The sequence below is a fragment of the Phoca vitulina genome, unplaced genomic scaffold (genome assembly GCF_004348235.1).
Source record: "Phoca vitulina isolate PV1807 unplaced genomic scaffold, GSC_HSeal_1.0 scaffold20, whole genome shotgun sequence".
NCBI lineage: Eukaryota > Metazoa > Chordata > Mammalia > Carnivora > Phocidae > Phoca > Phoca vitulina.
In genome coordinates, this window is record NW_022589723.1 from 37913799 (window position 1) to 37930935 (window position 17137).

The following is a 17137-nucleotide window of genomic DNA, read 5'->3' on the forward strand; positions in this document are numbered from 1 at the left end:
TATTGTCCAGGTCTTCCAAGATTTGCCAGCCAACCAGAACCTTCTTCAGTTTATGCTGGGAACAGTGCAATTCTGAATTGTGAAGTTAATGTAGATTTGGTCCCGTTTGTGAGGTGGGAACAGAACAGACAGCCTCTTCTTCTGGATGATAGAGTTATCAAACTTCCAAGTGGAACACTGGTTATCAGCAACGCTACTGAAGAAGATGGGGGACTTTATCGCTGCATAGTTGAAAGTGGTGGGCCACCAAAGTATAGCGATGAAGCTGAATTGAAAGTTCTTCCAGGTATTAATTTATTATCAGGACTTGTGGTTTTATGTTTATTAATGGATGAAAATTGTTGTTAGAATTTTCTTTTTAAATAAACACTGTTAAATATATGGTGTGACAAATTAATGTCAGCATAAGGAGTCTCAGTTTCTTATAGGCAGAGAAAAGAAGAAAATGTGCCAGAGAGATTTACTCTTTAGTGAATACATTAATAGAAATTTATGAAGCGATAAAGTGTATCTATGGCATTCTTCTTGGCCAAAGACACCCTAGGTCTGTGTCTTTTGTCAAGCCTCTATCTGCTCCTTCCCTGGAATGGGATACTTGATGTAGTTAGATCTCTTGTCAGAATCCGAGACTCCCTCGGGCTAGTTCATGTAAGGGATGGGCAGCGTGTTAACTAATAGAGCAGCTCTGGAGACACTAGTAGGCAAGAGCTCTTGGATCTTTATAGCGTTCCCCCATTTTAATGTAGACTCAGCCCCTTCTTCCCTCTCTTTGTGGGTTCTTACTCTTTCTGCCCCTGGTGGCTCTCCTCCTCTGTTTCGTGTGTCTTTTCTCAGCTGTGTAACTTCTGCTTACTCATAACTTCCTCTCACGTGTTGCTCATCCCAGGCATGCTAGCCTCCTGCTGCCTCCTGGCCTCTCAGCTTCTGTTCCCACTGCTGGGTGCCTGATTCCACATTTCTTCCTTCAAACCTGAGTTTATGAATATAATGGGGCCATCTTTACATTGTTTGGGCAGATTTTTTATATACAACTACTTTGTAGGCTAATTTTTAGTCTATGGATTGGCTTGCAAGGTGAGCCCAGTGTTGGGAGCAGCGACGCTTGAGGGTGTTCCTAATGGGCTTTGAACTGACTTTTTTTTAAGGCAGTTTCTTTCTTTGTCATCATCATCCATGCCTTTGCCATTCCTGTCCCTGTGTATTTTCAGCTTAGCAGCCACAGTTATTTTTTAAAATGTATATTAGATTATAAAATAAAATAAAATATGTATTAGATCATGTTACATCTTTGCTCAAAACCTAATGGTTTCTCATCTTAGAGCAAAGTCCTTGGCCTGTAAGGCTTTGTATAATCTTAATGCCCCCTTCCTCACCATCTCTCTCCTTCCATCTGGTACTCTTCTCTCCCTCACTCTATGATTGTGACCACCTTATGTTTCCAGAACACTCCAGACATTCTTTTGCTTTGGGGTCTTTCTACTTGCCATTTGCCCTGCCTGGAATCCTCTTCCCTCAGATATCTGCCTGACACAACCGTCTTATTTCTCTGCTCAAATATCACTTCATTGTTAAGCCTTCCTTGGCCACTGTTTAAAACAACAGCGTTCCATATCCACCCTGGTACTTTCCTCTTTCCCCCTTAATTTTACTTCAGAACATATCCATTGTCTGACATACAATGTCTTTTATTTCTTGTCTCTCTCCCCTAGTAGTATATAAGGTCAACAAGGGTAGGGAATTTTGTCTGCTGCCAAGAATGGTAACTGACACATAGAAGCCAGTAAATATTTGTTCAAATTTATTTGTTTCTATCAAAATATGATTAAATTTAGCTAAATCCCAATGGGAAAACAAGAAAACTGTTGCCATATTGCAGCATCTTCTAGTCTACTTCCTGACTTGCTTTTACATGGCAGAGGTCCTATTTCTTCTCTGGGGTACCATTCAAGCAAAGCCTCAAAACCAGATCCAAGGAAAAAAAGATTTTCAGTGTCAGAGGATGAACCACCACTCAATATCTGAAACAAAAACAAAATAATGTTTTATTTACTTAAGTGAGGAAAAATCATAGTTGTTAAGCATAGTCTTCTTGAATAATGCAAACTGCTGCTCTCGCATAGAATTTTGGGGAAGACGTTATTTTTGGTGTGTTGGTTAAGAGGCAAGAGTGGGTTGATGTCAGCCATAGAAGCATGTTTTATGGTTGGTTGCGGAGGTGGGAGCAGGTTAATGTCAGCTATAGAAGCAAGTGATTCCACTTCTGAATGGCTGACTTTTAAAGCCTGAGGCTGTCACTCGTTGGCTGGCTTTCAAAGGCATGTTCACTGAAGCGAGCTGTCACTCATCTAATAGACAGTGTTTGCTTGTTACCATGGCTATAGAACTGTCATCCATTAGTTACGCAAGTCTAAAGCCAGCCCTGGTGGTTGCTACCATGGCTGTAGAACATCTCTTCCTGAGAGTATGGGGCCAAGAGTTCTATCTCTTTACTGAGAACAGTCTTTTTTCTCAAAACTGAACACTGGAAATACCACTCCATCAAGAAGAGAACCCTGTCTTCTACCCATTAGAGTGTGGCCTTTTCAGATACCCATAAGAGGGCAGCTGTATGAAGTGAGCACACACAGTAGCAGCCTAACAGTCGTACCATTATAAAAATCAAGGGATTGACAGACTAAGTGAATGAGTTAAAGAGATGAAACTCAGAAAGATTTTTAGAAGTAACACACAGATGTAGGGATGTAAAGGAAACCTCTTACGATATCCCTATGAATGGAGAGGATGCTGTTAAGGGTCCTGAGCTTGCTTAGTCTTTTCTCTCTTTGTACCACTCATGAAACACTTACTTTATTCAGTCTTTTGATGTGAAGGGGATTCTTGTCAAATATCCCTCAGTTGACTAGTAAGCACCTTGAAGTTCGGAGCTACAACTTCTACATCCTTAAGGTCCCCAGAGAGCCTAGCACAGTGCTTTACACATCAAGGTGATTAAGGAAATGTTTGCTAATTTATTTTTTTAAGATTTATATATTTATTTTGGGGGGCGGGGCACAGGGAGAGGGAGAGAAAGAATCTCAAGCAGACTCCCTGCTGAGCATGGAGCCCAAAGCAGGGCTCGATTTCATGACCCTGAGATCATGACCTGAGCCGAAATCAAGAGTCAGACACTTAACCAACTGAGCCACCCAGGCACCCGGAAATGTTTGCTAATTTAAATGGGCGGTTCTTGTGTCACTTTTGCTTAAAATATTTTGTTATGTAAAGCCACATAGGGCGCCTGGCTGGCTCAGCTGGTAAAGCATGCATCTCTTGATCTTGGGGTCATGAGTTCAAGCCCCACACTGGGCATGGAGTCTACTTAAAAAAAATAAAATAATAAAGCCACACAGACTGAATAGGAATTTGCCATTCCTCATCATTAAAGTAGTAAAGTGCTTTCTTAATTATTGTCTTTTGTTTTTTAATTTTTTAGATCCTGAATTCACTTCAAACTTGGTATTTTTGAAACAGCCTTCTTCCTTAGTCAGAGTCATTGGTCAGAGTGCAGTGTTGCCGTGTGTTGCTTCAGGACTTCCTACTCCAACCATTAGATGGATGAAAAATGAGGAGGCGCTTGACACAGAAAGGTAATGTTGTCTGCCTAAAAGCTTTTTTCAGCCTTAGCTTGAGACTTGGTCTAATCTAATTTGGGACTACTGATTAATAATGAAAAAAGTGGTGATCTACTTTATTTTTATTTAAGCACATTATAATGCTCATTTATCATTCTTGAAATAGTTTATACACTATATATGATTAGGATGTTTAAAGAAAAAATTGCTTTCAAAATATTAAGGGATAATTATTCCATCTGTTCTTTCTGAGCTGCAGTATACTTAGCTTAAGGCCTCAAGACCTCTTTCCCTAAATTGTTGCAGAAGTTTCTGGTCCTGACTAGCCTGAGACTTCTAATTCCTTTTCATGTGCATTTTGTTGATAGTAGTTTTTTCCTTTATTCTAACAATAAAAGAGAGTTTATTCCTCATCCTTCTGTTTTTGCCTTTTAAAATCATACGAGCCTTCTTCTATGATCATAAATTCTTTCTCTTCCACAAAAGCTTTTCTCTAAACATCAGCCATCCTGTCGTCCCTCATTACTTCCTTATGTAATAGGTGCTTGACATACGTAATGGGTGCTTTTCTCTGTTGTATTCTGATAAAAGAACTGAGGTAGCGGTGGTGGTGGTATTTAGGTATATTTTGTTTCCAAAGCAAAGTTATTTTGTGTGTTGTAGAATGTTTAGTATCATCCTTGGCCTCTATCCACTAGATGCCAATAGCACTCCCAAGTTGTGACAACCAAAAATGTTTCTAGATGTTGACAGATGTTCCTTGGGGGACAAAATGGTCCCCAGTTGAGGACCGCTGTTGCAGAGCAGTGCTGTCCAATAGAAATATGATGCAAGCGATGTGTGTAATTTAAAATTTTTGATAGCTAGGTAAAAAAAAAACTAAGATGTAACGCATACTACTAAATACTATAATAATTTATGTGATGCACCAGTTAAAGTGAAATGTAGTTCTACCAAAACAATAAATGTGGTTAGTGTTGCTTCAGCTTTTACATTTGAATAAAAATTAAATAAAATTTAGAGTTCAGGTCTTCATTCTAGCCACATTTCAAGTGTCAGAGACCACCTGTGCTAGTGGCTATTGATTTGGACTGAGCAGGTCTAAAGATTCCCAACTGAGTAATCCAAAGTAAGCAGACAGTCTTAATTTGTGTACTTAAGTAACCAAGACCTGGGAAAGGGGTAACTCTCTAGTTAGCTTGGTGATCAACCTTCACTGATTTCATTAGCAAAACTGATGGTATCATCTCCAATATCATCTCTTTCTTTCGCAGCACTCATCCAGTCACCAACTACTTCTGCCTATATTTTACATCCTTTCTTCCCACTCCTTTCCTTAGCTAAATATTAGGCGAAGAATTTATAAAACTTCAAGGGAATATTTAAAACTTATGCTAACTGAAACATAGGGAACCTTTAAAAAGGGAATAAAAATTTGAAGCTCTCTTGGAGTAGAAATTTAAGTTGGCTATATGTTAGAACAAAATCTTTATCAGGAGTAGGAAAGCTGGGGCACCTAGGTGGCTCAGTCGGTTACCCATTCAACTCTTGATTTCAGCTTGTCGTGATCTCAGGGTGGTGAGATCCAGCCCCTCATCAAGTTCCACACTCAGTAGGGAGTCTGTTTGGGATTTTCTCTCTCTCTCTCTCTGCCCCTTCCCCTGCTTGTGCACTCTCTCTCAAATAAATTAATCTTTAAATTACTGTTTAATTAAATTTTATTTATACGAGAGAGTGCAAGTGGGGAGAGGAACGAAGGGCGGGGGAGAGGAACAAGCCCACTCTGCAGTGAGTGCAGACTCTGACATGGGGCTCGATCCCAGGACTCTGAGATCATGACCTGAGCCTAAATCAAGAGCAGGTCGCTTAACCACCCGAGCCACCGAGGTACCCCAGAAATAAATAAATCTTTAAAAAAGGGGGAGGGGTAAGAAAGCTGAAATAGGTTCTTTTAAAAGATTTCGTATTTTATCATCATAGAAAGACATTCTGAAGATATATAATGATAAAGGAGTTTGATTTCTTACATAAGAAATAAAAGTGAGGATTGCTATGATTCTCGTTTGCTTATTCAATAATTATTCAACAAATGTTTACTGAAAGCCAATTATGTTAAGCAGTGTTCTAGGTACTGGGAACAGAGTAGTGAACTGAATAGAGTTTTGCTGATATTCTAGTGGGGAAGAGTCAGACAGTAATCATTTAAACATGTAAAAGTTCAGTTTATGATAAGTGCTATGAAGAAAATTAAGACAAAAGTATGCCAGGGATACCAAGAGAGGTAGAGGTATGATTGCTATCTTATATAGTATGTTGGACAGCTGTTCCTTTAGTAAAGTGATTCTCATACTGGGGTCTAGATGTGGTTGGGGTATATAAGTCATAGTAGAAATGTTACAAATCTTCCTTTTATGTTGCATAAAATTATTACATTCAATTTTATTCAAACATATTTCATAGGGGAAATGTTTTTTAATTAAATCAAATGTGGATATATCATGGCTAGCAATATCTCTCTGAATTTGAAGGATAAATCAGAAGACTGAGTAGACTGTTTTCTACCTTGAGTTCTCTAGGCTTCTGAATACTTGGGTTACATGGTAGAAAAGTCTGAGAAGCATTGCTTTGGAATAGCGCTGCCTCAGGAAGCTTCACAAGCATGTAGGAGGAGGACAGTGTTGATGGTGTTCATGTCAGTATTTCTAAACCCTAGCATAGTGTCTGGCACATAATGGGGTAGGGAAAGCGGTAACCAATAATTTTTGGTCAGATATCTGAATGTAGTATAGGAGAATCAGAGTGCTTCAGGTTAGATGTAGGTAATTACTCAAAATGTCTGTTTCTACCAGTGCCTTATGAGATATGTAGATGGGCCTTAGCTCATAAATTATTAAAACCCCAAATTAGAAAGAAATTTTGAAATTGGAAGAAACAAGTGGTTAGAAATCTAGATAGTGCTAGGCTGGCTTTGGTAAAAATCTTGAACTATTAGACATCCTTCTCTATTACTAATCTTAAGGCCTCTGTGAAAATGAATATTTTAAAACATTACCTGGGAGAAGCTAAGATGGCAGAATAGTAGGAGGACCCTAGGCTTGCCTCTTCCCTTGAACGCAGCTAGATAAATATCAAATCATTCTGAATACCCAAGAAATTGATCTGAGGACTGACAGAACAAACTGCACAACTAGAGGCAAAGAGGCCACAACGTAGAAGTTAAATTTGCAAAATATAAAGAAAAAATCCTAAGAGCAGCAAGACAAAAGAAGTCCTGAAGGGAAGACAAATGAGGTTAAGAGCAGATCTATCCACAGAAACTTGGCAGGCCACAAGAGAGTGGCATGATATATTCAACGTGCTGAATGGCAAAAATATGCAGATAAGAATACTCTATCCAGCAAGGCTGTCATCCAGCATAGGAGAGAGAAAGAGTTTCCAGACAAACAAAAACTAAGGGAGTTCATGACCGCTAAACCCGGCCTGCTTAACCAAGAAATATTAAAGGGGCCTTTTTGAGTGGGAAAGAAAGACCAAAAGCTTCAAAGACTAGAGAGAAACAGAGAAAATCTCCAGAAATGACAGAACAAGTAATAAAATGGCACTAAATTCATATCTATCAATAATCACTCTGAATGTAAATGGACTAAATGCACCAATCAGAAGACATAGGGTGTCCGAATGGGGGGAAAAAAAAACCCAACAAGACCCATCTATATGCTGCCTACAAGAGACTTATTTTAGACCTAAAGACACCAGCAGATTGAAAGTGAGGGGATAGAGAACCATTTGTCATGCTAATGGACATCAAAAGAAAGCCAGAGTAAGTAGGAGTACTTATATCAGACAAACTCAATTTTAAACTGAAGACTGTAACAAGAGATGAAGAAGGGCACTATATCATAATAAAAAGATCTATCCAGCAAGAAGACCTAACAATTTTAATATTTATGTTCCCAATTTGGGAGCACCCAAATATGAATAACAAACATAAAGGAATTCATTGATAATAATACAATAATAGTAGAGGATTTTAACACCTTACTTACATCAACAGACAGATCATCTAGGCAAAATCAACAAGGAAACAATGGCTTTGAATGACACACTGGACCAGATGGACTTAAAGATATGTTCAGAACATTTCATCCTAAAGCAGCAGAATACACATTCTTATCGAGTGCACATGGGACATTCTCCAGAATAGATCACATACTAGGTCACAAATCAGACCTCAACAAGTACAAAATGATTGAGATCATACCATGCATATTTTCCAACCATAATGCTATATAACTTGAAGTCAACCACATGAAAATTTTTGGAAAGACCACAAAGACATGGAGGTTAAAGAACATCCTACAAAAAAATTAATGGGTCAACCAGGAAATTAAAGAAGAAATTTTTTAAAAATACATGGAAACAAATGATAATGAAAACACGATGGTCCAAAACTTTTGGGATGCAGCAAAAGCAGTCATAAGAAGGAAGTATATAGCAATACAAGCCTACCTCAAGAAGCAAGAAAAATCTCAAATATGCAACCTAACCTCACACCTAAAGGAGCTAGAGGAATAACAACAAATGAAGCCTAAAGCCAGCAGAAGAAGGGAAATAATAAAGGTTAGTGCAAAAATGAATGATACAGACACATACAGACAACAGTAGAACAGATGAATGACCCCAGGAGCTGGTTCTTTGAAAGAATTAATAAAAGTGACAAACCCCTAGCCAGACTTATCAAAAGAAAAAAGAAAGGACCCAAATAAATAAAATCACAAATGAGAGAGGAGAGATCACAACCAACACCACAAAAATACAAACAATTATAGGAGAATATTATGAAAAATTATATGCTAACAGATTGGGCAATCTGGAAGAAATGGATAAATTCCTACAAACATATAAACTACCAAAACTGAAACATGAAGAAATAGAAAACTTGTTCAAGTTTTCTTGAAGTTCAAGACTGATAAACCAGCAAAGAAATTGAATCAGTAATCAAAAATATCTCAAAAATTATGGGAAGAGCCCAAATTTCCATCAGCTGATGAATAAAGAAGATGTGGTATATATATGCAATGGAATATTACTCAGGCATAAAAAGAATGAAATCTTGCCATTTACAATGATGTGGATGGAGCTAGAGAATATTATGCTAAGTGAAAAAAGTCATAGAAAGAAAAATACATTATGATTTCATTCATATGTGTAATTAAAGAAGAAAATAGATGAACATGGGGGAAGAAAAAGAGAGAGGGAAGCAAACCATAAAACAGAGTCTTAACTATAGAGAACAAATGGAGGGTTGCTGGAGGGAGGGTGGGCGGGGGATGGGCTAGATGGGTGATGGGTATTAAGGAGGGCACTTGTGATGAGCACTGGGTGTTGTATGTAAGTGATGAATCACTAAATTCTACTCCTGAAACTAATATTACACTATATGTTAACTAAATGGAATTTAAATAAAAATTTGAAACAAAATAAATACATGAATAAATTCTTGTGACCATTAAAATAAATAAATAAATAAATAAATAAATAAATAAATAAAACATTACCATGACTTTTGTAACTGTCTTAAGAATTGATATATTTACCTAATCTTTCCATCAAATTTGTTCAGATCCAAACCAATCATAGCTACTGAAGGAAGGGTGGTAGTAGAAATGTGTCCAATTCATTGAGTAGTTTTATTTTAAAGGGAGAGAATCCAGAAAATACAAATGCTAAAGTGTAGAGTGACTGCACAATGTAATGTTCTGTTTTGGTGGAATGACAGATCAGAACCCAGCTGCAAAGGAACAGGTTATAGTTATAAAAATGCTTAATGTATTATAATTGACAATAATAGAAAAATTATTTAAAAAACAAGTGGAGGAGTCACATTTCTGGGAAGATGGAATAGATGTATTTTTCCCTATTCTTCCCACTACTAAAAATCCCAGACATTATATGTAAAACAAACCTAATAAGACTCTGGGGTTGCCTGGGTGGCTCAGTCACTTAAGCATCTGACTCTTAACTCAGGTGTTGATCTCAGGGTCGTGAGTTCAAGCCCTGTGTTGAGCTCCATGCTAGGTGTGGAGCCTACTTAAAAAGAAAAAAAAGAAAAAGGACTTTGAAAGGTGGAGAGAGGAAGAATGACTGGCTAGAGACCGTGGGACCCAAGGAACAACATGATGGTGAGTTCCTTGGGTTTTGTTTTTGCCTCATATATCCCAACATGAGCTAAAGAAGCTGGCAACCTGAAAATGCCAATAGGCACATTCAAAAAAGTTCTTAACAAACATGTGCTCTCTCTAGCCAGGGGACCAGTAAAGAGAAAGCATAGCAAGACAAAAAGTATAAGACTATAATCACTCCTACTTTAACCAAACACTACGGAAGAAACTGCAGCCCCACCTTCACCTATGTGAGCAAAAACCCAAGTGGGAAGGCTAGACTGCCACCCTTACCAGGTTGTAATGAGATCCCACAACCTATATGGTATCAGGAGCTAAATAGGGAGGCAAAACGTTCATCTCAACCAGGCAGTATCAAGGCCCTCTCTTTTGCTGTGTTAGTAGAAACCACATAGGGAGCGTGGACTTTTATCCCACCTGGCGGTAAAAGATATTTCTTCCCTTCCCCACGAGGGTGGTATTAAAGGAGGCCTTGTGGAGAGTCAGAACTTTCATCATCATGTAGTATTGAGGCCCCCCTCCATGGTGTCAGTGGACACTATATGGGGAATGGTAATGAGGTATTCCTACTGCACCAGCCAGAGGACAGTATCAGTGAGGGCCTAGTGGGGAGTCAGAACTCCCTGCCCTGTTAAGGAATAATGAGGAATCCCCACTTCCCCTTTGGTATTAAAATGAAGACTGAGTAGGGAACCTGGACTTCCACCTCCATCTGACAGTAATAAGGTGGTACCTCCCCCTTCCTCTAGAGGAGTGTCAGCAGAAGCCACCTAAAATGAAAGGTTTAGTGAGATCCAGAGTCTCATAACATACTCCAGATATCCAGATTTCAATTTAAAATGATTCATCATACCAAGAACCAGGAAGATCTCAAATGAGAAAAGACAATAGATGTCAACATTTAGATGGCAGGTTTTAGAATTATCTGATATATTTTAAAGCAGTCACCATAGAAATGCTTCAATAATTACAAACACACTTGAAACAAATGAAAAAAATAGAACATCTCAGCAAAAACATAGAAAAGTCTCCTCAAATAAATAGCAGATTTAAAGAACCAAGTAGAAAATTTGGAAGTTAGACCATAAAAAAATAAAATCAGTGGATGGGCTTAGCAGTAGACCAGATGGGACAGAGGAAAGAATCCGTGAACTAGAAAAATAGAAGACACAATGGTCAGTATTAGGACTGAAACAGGGGATGCTACTGCAGATCCTATAGGCATCAAAAGGGTAAGGGCACACTATACGCAACTAAACACATGTAAATACACATGTAAGTCTGACAGCTTATACAAAATAAACTGCTTGCTCCAAAACACAACCTACCACATCTAACCCAATATGAAATAATTTGAATAGGTCTCTGTTAAGGAGATTGACTTTGTAATTTTAAAACTCCTAAAAAAGAAGTCTCCAGGCCCAGATGGTTTCACTGGAGAGTTCTAATGTTTAAAGAATTAACACCAGTTCTACACAATCTCTCCAGAAAATAGAAGGAATTGAAGCTAGTATCACTCTGATACCAAAACCAGACAAACATAGTACAAAAACAAAAACTACAGGCCAACAGGTCAATACCCCCTCATGAATATAAACATAAAGATTCTTAACAAGGAGCGCCTGGGTGGCTTAGTTGGTTAAGCGACTGCCTTTGGCTCAGGTCATGATCCCAGGGTCCTGGGATCGAGCCCCGCATCAGGCTCCCTGCTCAGCGGAGAGCCTCCTTCTCCCTCTCCCTCTGCTACTCCCCCCTGCTTGTGCTCTCTCTCTCTGTCAAATAAATAAAATCTTTTAAAAAAATTCTGAACAAAATACTAGCAGAGTGAATTCAGATGTGTGTGTATATATATACATATATATTCAAATGTGTGTATGTATATGTGTGTATGTAAATATATATGTATGTATATTTATATACCATAACCAAGTAGGGTTTATTCCAGGGATGCAAGGCTGACTCAGTATTCCAAAATTAATATAATCTAACATATTAAAAAACTAAAGAAAAAACCTACATGATCAAATTAATAGAGAAAAAGCATTTGACAAAATTCAACACCCTTTCATTATTTGAAAAAACATTCAGAAAAATAACTTAAGAACATATACAGAAAACTTACAAGCTAACATTATATTTAATGGTGAAAGACAGTACTTCCTCTAAAGATCAAGAACTAGTTAAGGAAGTTCACAGTCAGTGCTAGAAGTTCTAGCCAGTTCAATAAAGCAAGAAAAAGAAAAAGCACACAGATCTAAAAGGAAGAAGTAAATAACCTCTATTTGCAAATGATATGTCTCCATAGAGAATCCCAAGGAATCCACAAAAAAACCTTTTAGAACTAAGAAGTAAGTTCAGCAAGTCACAAGATATAAGATAAACATAAAAATCAATTGTATTTCCTCAACATCACTCATCATTAGGGAAATGCAAATCAGAATTACAGTGAGTATCACCTCACACCTGTCAGAATGGCTAAAATCAAAAACACAAGAAACAAGTGTCGGTGAGGATGTGGAGAAAAAGGAACCATAGTGTAGTGTTGGTGGGAATGCAAACTGGTGCAACCACTGTGAAAAACACTATGGAGATCCCTCAAAAAATTAAAAATAGAACTATCCTATGATCCAGTAATCACACTACTGGGTATTTAACCAGAGAATAGGAAAACATTAATTCAAAGGGATACATGAGACCCTTTGTTTATAGCAGCATTATTTATAATACCCAAGATATGGATGCAGCCCAAGTGTGCATCTACAGATGAATGGATAAAGAAGATATGGTACACTTATACAATGGAATATTATTCAGTCATAGAAAGAATGAAATCTTGCATTTGCAATGACATCAATGGATTTAGAGAGTATAATGCTAAGGGAAATAAGTCAGAGAAAGACAAATACTGTATGATCTCACTCATATGTGGAATTTAAAAAACAAAACAAATGAGCAAAGGTAAAAAAGAGAGAGAAACCAAGAAACAAACTCTTAACTATAGAGAACAAGCTGATGGTTACCACAGGGGAGGCAGGTGGGGGAATGGGTGAAATAGGTGATGGGGATTAAAAAGCACACTTATGATGGGGAAAAAAAAAAAAAGAATCTAGGTTATAAAACAGAAATTAGGCACCAGGAAACAAGATTGGGTAAATTCAGACCAAGGCAGCAGAGGAAAAAGCCAAGCCAGGGTAAGCCAAGGATGTTTTGAGAAGGACAATTCAAAGTCATTGAAGAAAAGAGATAACATATTACTGCTCTTAATTTCTCTTCCCTAAGACTGCTCTGACGCCAAGTCTCATTGAAGAAGAATTAAGACAGCTTTAGTCCTTGAGAAAAGGGAGGGGGAATGGAGAACATTCCTGGCCACTGGGAACAAACCGGGTGGCCATCCTTCAGAAATGGAGGAAAACTGCCTAAGACAATCTTGGCTCTTTATAATGAACAAATGGTCAGAGAGAACTTTATGCAAAGGACTTTGCATTTTTGGAATTCTTGTTTATGTAGCAATTATAAGCATATAAGTGTATATATTTCCATTTAAAAATATTTTTATAGAAAAAAATACAGATGAATGGACTATGAAGAAAAAAATCATTTGTATTTCTGTGTACTAGCAATGAGCATGTGAACACCGAAGTTACAGCTACAATAGCATTTACAATCACTCACAAAAATTGAAATACTTAAGTTGAAAATCTAACAAAACTTGTTAGATTTGTATACTAAAAAACACAAAATGCTAATGAAAGATATCAAAGAAGATCTAAATAAATAGACCTACAGTGTCTTTGGATTGGAAGACTCAGTAGTAAAGATGTCAGTTCTTCAAATTGATACACAGGTTAACTCAATTCCTGTCAATATCCCAGCAAGATCTTTTGTAGATATAGACAAGACTATTCTAAAATTTAGATGGAAAAGCAAAGGAACTGGAATAGTTAACAGTTTTTTTAAAAAGTGAGAAGAATCAGTCTACCTTATTTCAGGACTTTGTATATAGCTACAGTGATCAAGACTGTATGGCATTGAGGATAGTCACATATATCCCTGGGACAGAATAGAGAATTCAGATTTAGACCAAACAAAAATGCCCAACTAATTTTTGACAAAGATGTAAAAGCAGATCAATGGAGGAAAGATAGCATTTTTTAAAAAGATTTTATTTATTTATTTGACAGAGACACAGCGAGAGAGGGAACACAAGCAGGGAGAGAGGGAGAAGCAGGCTTCCCGCTGAGCAGGGATGCGGGGCTCGATCCCACAACCCGAGCCGAAGGCACATGCTTAACAACTGAGCCACCCAGGCACCCCAGGAAAGATAGCATTTTTAACAAATGCTGCTGGAGCAGTTGGTCACGCCTCTCAACCTATGTCTCACACGTCATATAAAAAATTAACTCTTGGACCTAAATGTAAAATGCAAAATGAAATTTGAGAAAAGAAATCTGGGAGAATACCAGGATCTAGGGCTAGGCAAAGAGTTATTAGATTTGACACCGAAAGCACAATCCATAAAAGGAGAAGTTGAAAATTGGATTTCATCAAAATTAAAAACTTTTGCTCTGTGACAGACCCTTTTAGAGGATGAAAAGATAACTACAGAGTGGAAGAAAATATTTGCAAACCACATCTTCAACAAGTGTATGTAAAATGTATAATAATCTTTCAAAACTCAACAGTAGAAAAGCACATAATCCAATTAGAAATAGGCAAAAGACATGAATAAATGTTTTACTGGAAAAGATGAAGATGGCAAGTAAGCACAAGAAAAGTTGTTTCACATTGTTAGCCATGAGGGAAATGCAAATTAAAATCACAGTAAGATACTGCTGTGTACCTATCAGAATAGCTACACTTTGTAAAAATGGACAGCATCAAATGCTGCAAGGATGTGGAGAAATGGGATCACTCTGACACTGCTGGCTGGAATGTGAAAATGGTACAGCCACTCCACAAAACTGGCAGTTTCTTTAAAAACTTAACGTGTTGCAACTACCGTATGACCTAACGTTAACACTTTTGGGCATTTGTCCTGTAGAAATGAACTTCATGTTCACACACAAGTCTGCATATCTGTATTCACAGCAGCTTTATTCATAATAGCCCCAAACTAGAAACAGCCCAGATGTCCTTGATTGAGTGAATGGTTAAACAAACTAAGGTATATCCATACTGTGGAATTCCTGCTGAGCAATAAAAGGAAGGAACTATTGATATATGCAGCAACCTAGATGAATCTTTGGAGAATTATGCTGAGTGAAGAAAGCCAAGCCCCAAAGGTTATATACTGTATGATTTTATTTATATAATATTCTTCTTGAAATGACAAAATTACTGAAATGGAGAACAGATTAGTGGTTGCCAGGGGTTAATGAGGAGGTGGGAGGAGGAGGAAAGAGGGTGTCGCTGTAAAAGGGCCATAGGAGGGATCCTTGTGGTGATGGAAATGTCAGTATTCTTGTTGTGATGTTGTAGTCTACGAGGTTACCACTGGGTAAAGATGTACATACAATACATCTCTGTATTATTTTTTTTTTAAAGACTTTTATTTATTTGTCAGAGGGAGAGTGAGAGAGAGAGAGCACAAGCAGGGGAAGCGGCAGGCAGAGGGAGAAGCAGGCTCCCTGCCGAGCGGGAGCCCCAAGTGGGGCCCAATCTCAGGACCCTGGAATCATGACCTGAGCAGACCTGGCAGACGCTTAAATGACTGAGCCATACAGGTGTCCCCTCTCTGTATTATTTCTTAAAACTGCAGTTACCTCATAATAAAAAGTTTAGTGAAAACAAAACAAAACAAAACAAAAAAAGAGAATAAATATTGTTCCCTTCCTTTCCTGCTGTTTTAAAAGAAGAGATGTCCTTTTGTGCTCTAAATCTTATTATTTTCCATTTTCTCCAGCACTTTTATGAATCTTCTCAAATTTTTTCCTCTCCATTGGCTCCTTCTCTTTTTGCCTATAAAAAGGCTTACCTTTCTCTCACTCAAGTAACAACACACAGAAACTAAATTAAACAAGCCAATTTCCTTTTGTTTTCCCCTTCATACATACTACCCTAACCTTAAGAATCTTCCTTGACATGTGTTTCTTCCTCAGCTTCTCTATCTAATCCATCTACATCTGTCATGGAACCTCCTAACTATCTCTGAAAACCACCTTATTCCAAGCTACTGTCAGCTGTCACCTCAGTTACCACAGGACTCTCCTGTTCTTCCCATACTTACTCTGGCTTCATTGTGTGAAGCCACCAGTGTGGCTTAAACTTGGCCACACTGGTTATTTTCAGATCCAGAAACACACTGTGGTCCTTTCTGCCACTGTTCTCTTGAATATGCTAGTCTTTCTTTCTGAAATCTTTTTCTCCTTCTCATTATTAGTTAGCTCCTTCTCATTCTTCAGATCTCTGTTCAAGGGTTACTTTGGTCAGAAAAATTTCATTTCTAATTTCCTGGTGGGTTCTTCTGGTATAGCATTTTGTGGAATTACCATCTTCCATGTATGTCTTTCCCACTGAGTCGCACGGGCGCACTGGCTGTGTTCTGCTCGCTGCTGCGTCCCCCGCTGCTGTCTGGCACATGGAGGCACACCAATAAATATTTGCTGAGTGGGTAAATCCCTCTCCTTACCTGCATCATCCATTGTTTTTAAGAGTTGTCTCTCTCTCAAAAAATACTTTTTGCTTTCTTTTTACCTCTGTTGTTATTGCCAGAGTTCATCTTTTTCTCTTTAATTCTGGACCATTACAATAATTTCACAATCAAACTTTCTGCTTCTAGTCTTTTACCCATTCCTCTTGTCCTTCACTAAATCATGTGATTCATCTCCTTCAAGGCCTTTCCCTTGGCAAAACAAACAAACAAACAAAAAGTCTCCTTTGTACCATCTCCTAGACTGAGCCCTGACTCCCCAGCGACACACACACATACTTTGTCCAGCAACACTCAACCTAACTTGGGTCCAGTGACCATGCTTACTTTTCACACACTGTTCCTTTTGCTTATATCTTTGAATTTTGGAGTTCTAAAGACTCGATTGCCATCTTACTATAAGCTCTCATATCATCACGTGAACAAGTTAAATGAATTCTGCCAAGCTAACAGCCATTCTTCCTCCCAGGCTTCTTTTAAGGGAGTAAAATCAATTCCATTCAGAAAGATTGACTTCTGTACCGGCACTCAGTTATGGCAAATATGAGGCAAGCAAGTATCAGGAATATTTTTTAGTATAATTATTAAGTAGGAATTACTGTATCTCAGTTCAAAAGTACCATACCAACTAGTATTTCAAATTATCTTCCCCTCAACTGGGTATCATATGTATATATTGCTGATTTTCCACTCGT

The 17137-nt window shown here is 38.0% G+C and overlaps 1 protein-coding gene across 9 annotated transcripts in view; it reads left to right on the plus strand.

Moving 5' to 3' along the window:
- Window positions 1-17137, plus strand: part of NEO1 (neogenin 1) — a 251030-nt gene that overhangs the window by 75349 nt on the left and 158544 nt on the right. For all 9 annotated transcript variants that reach the window (XM_032417572.1, XM_032417574.1, XM_032417570.1 and 6 more), the window contains exons 4-5: window positions 11-286; window positions 3473-3626. In XM_032417572.1, coding sequence (XP_032273463.1) covers window positions 11-286; window positions 3473-3626 — 430 coding nt within the window. The remainder of the gene's footprint in view (window positions 1-10; window positions 287-3472; window positions 3627-17137) is intronic.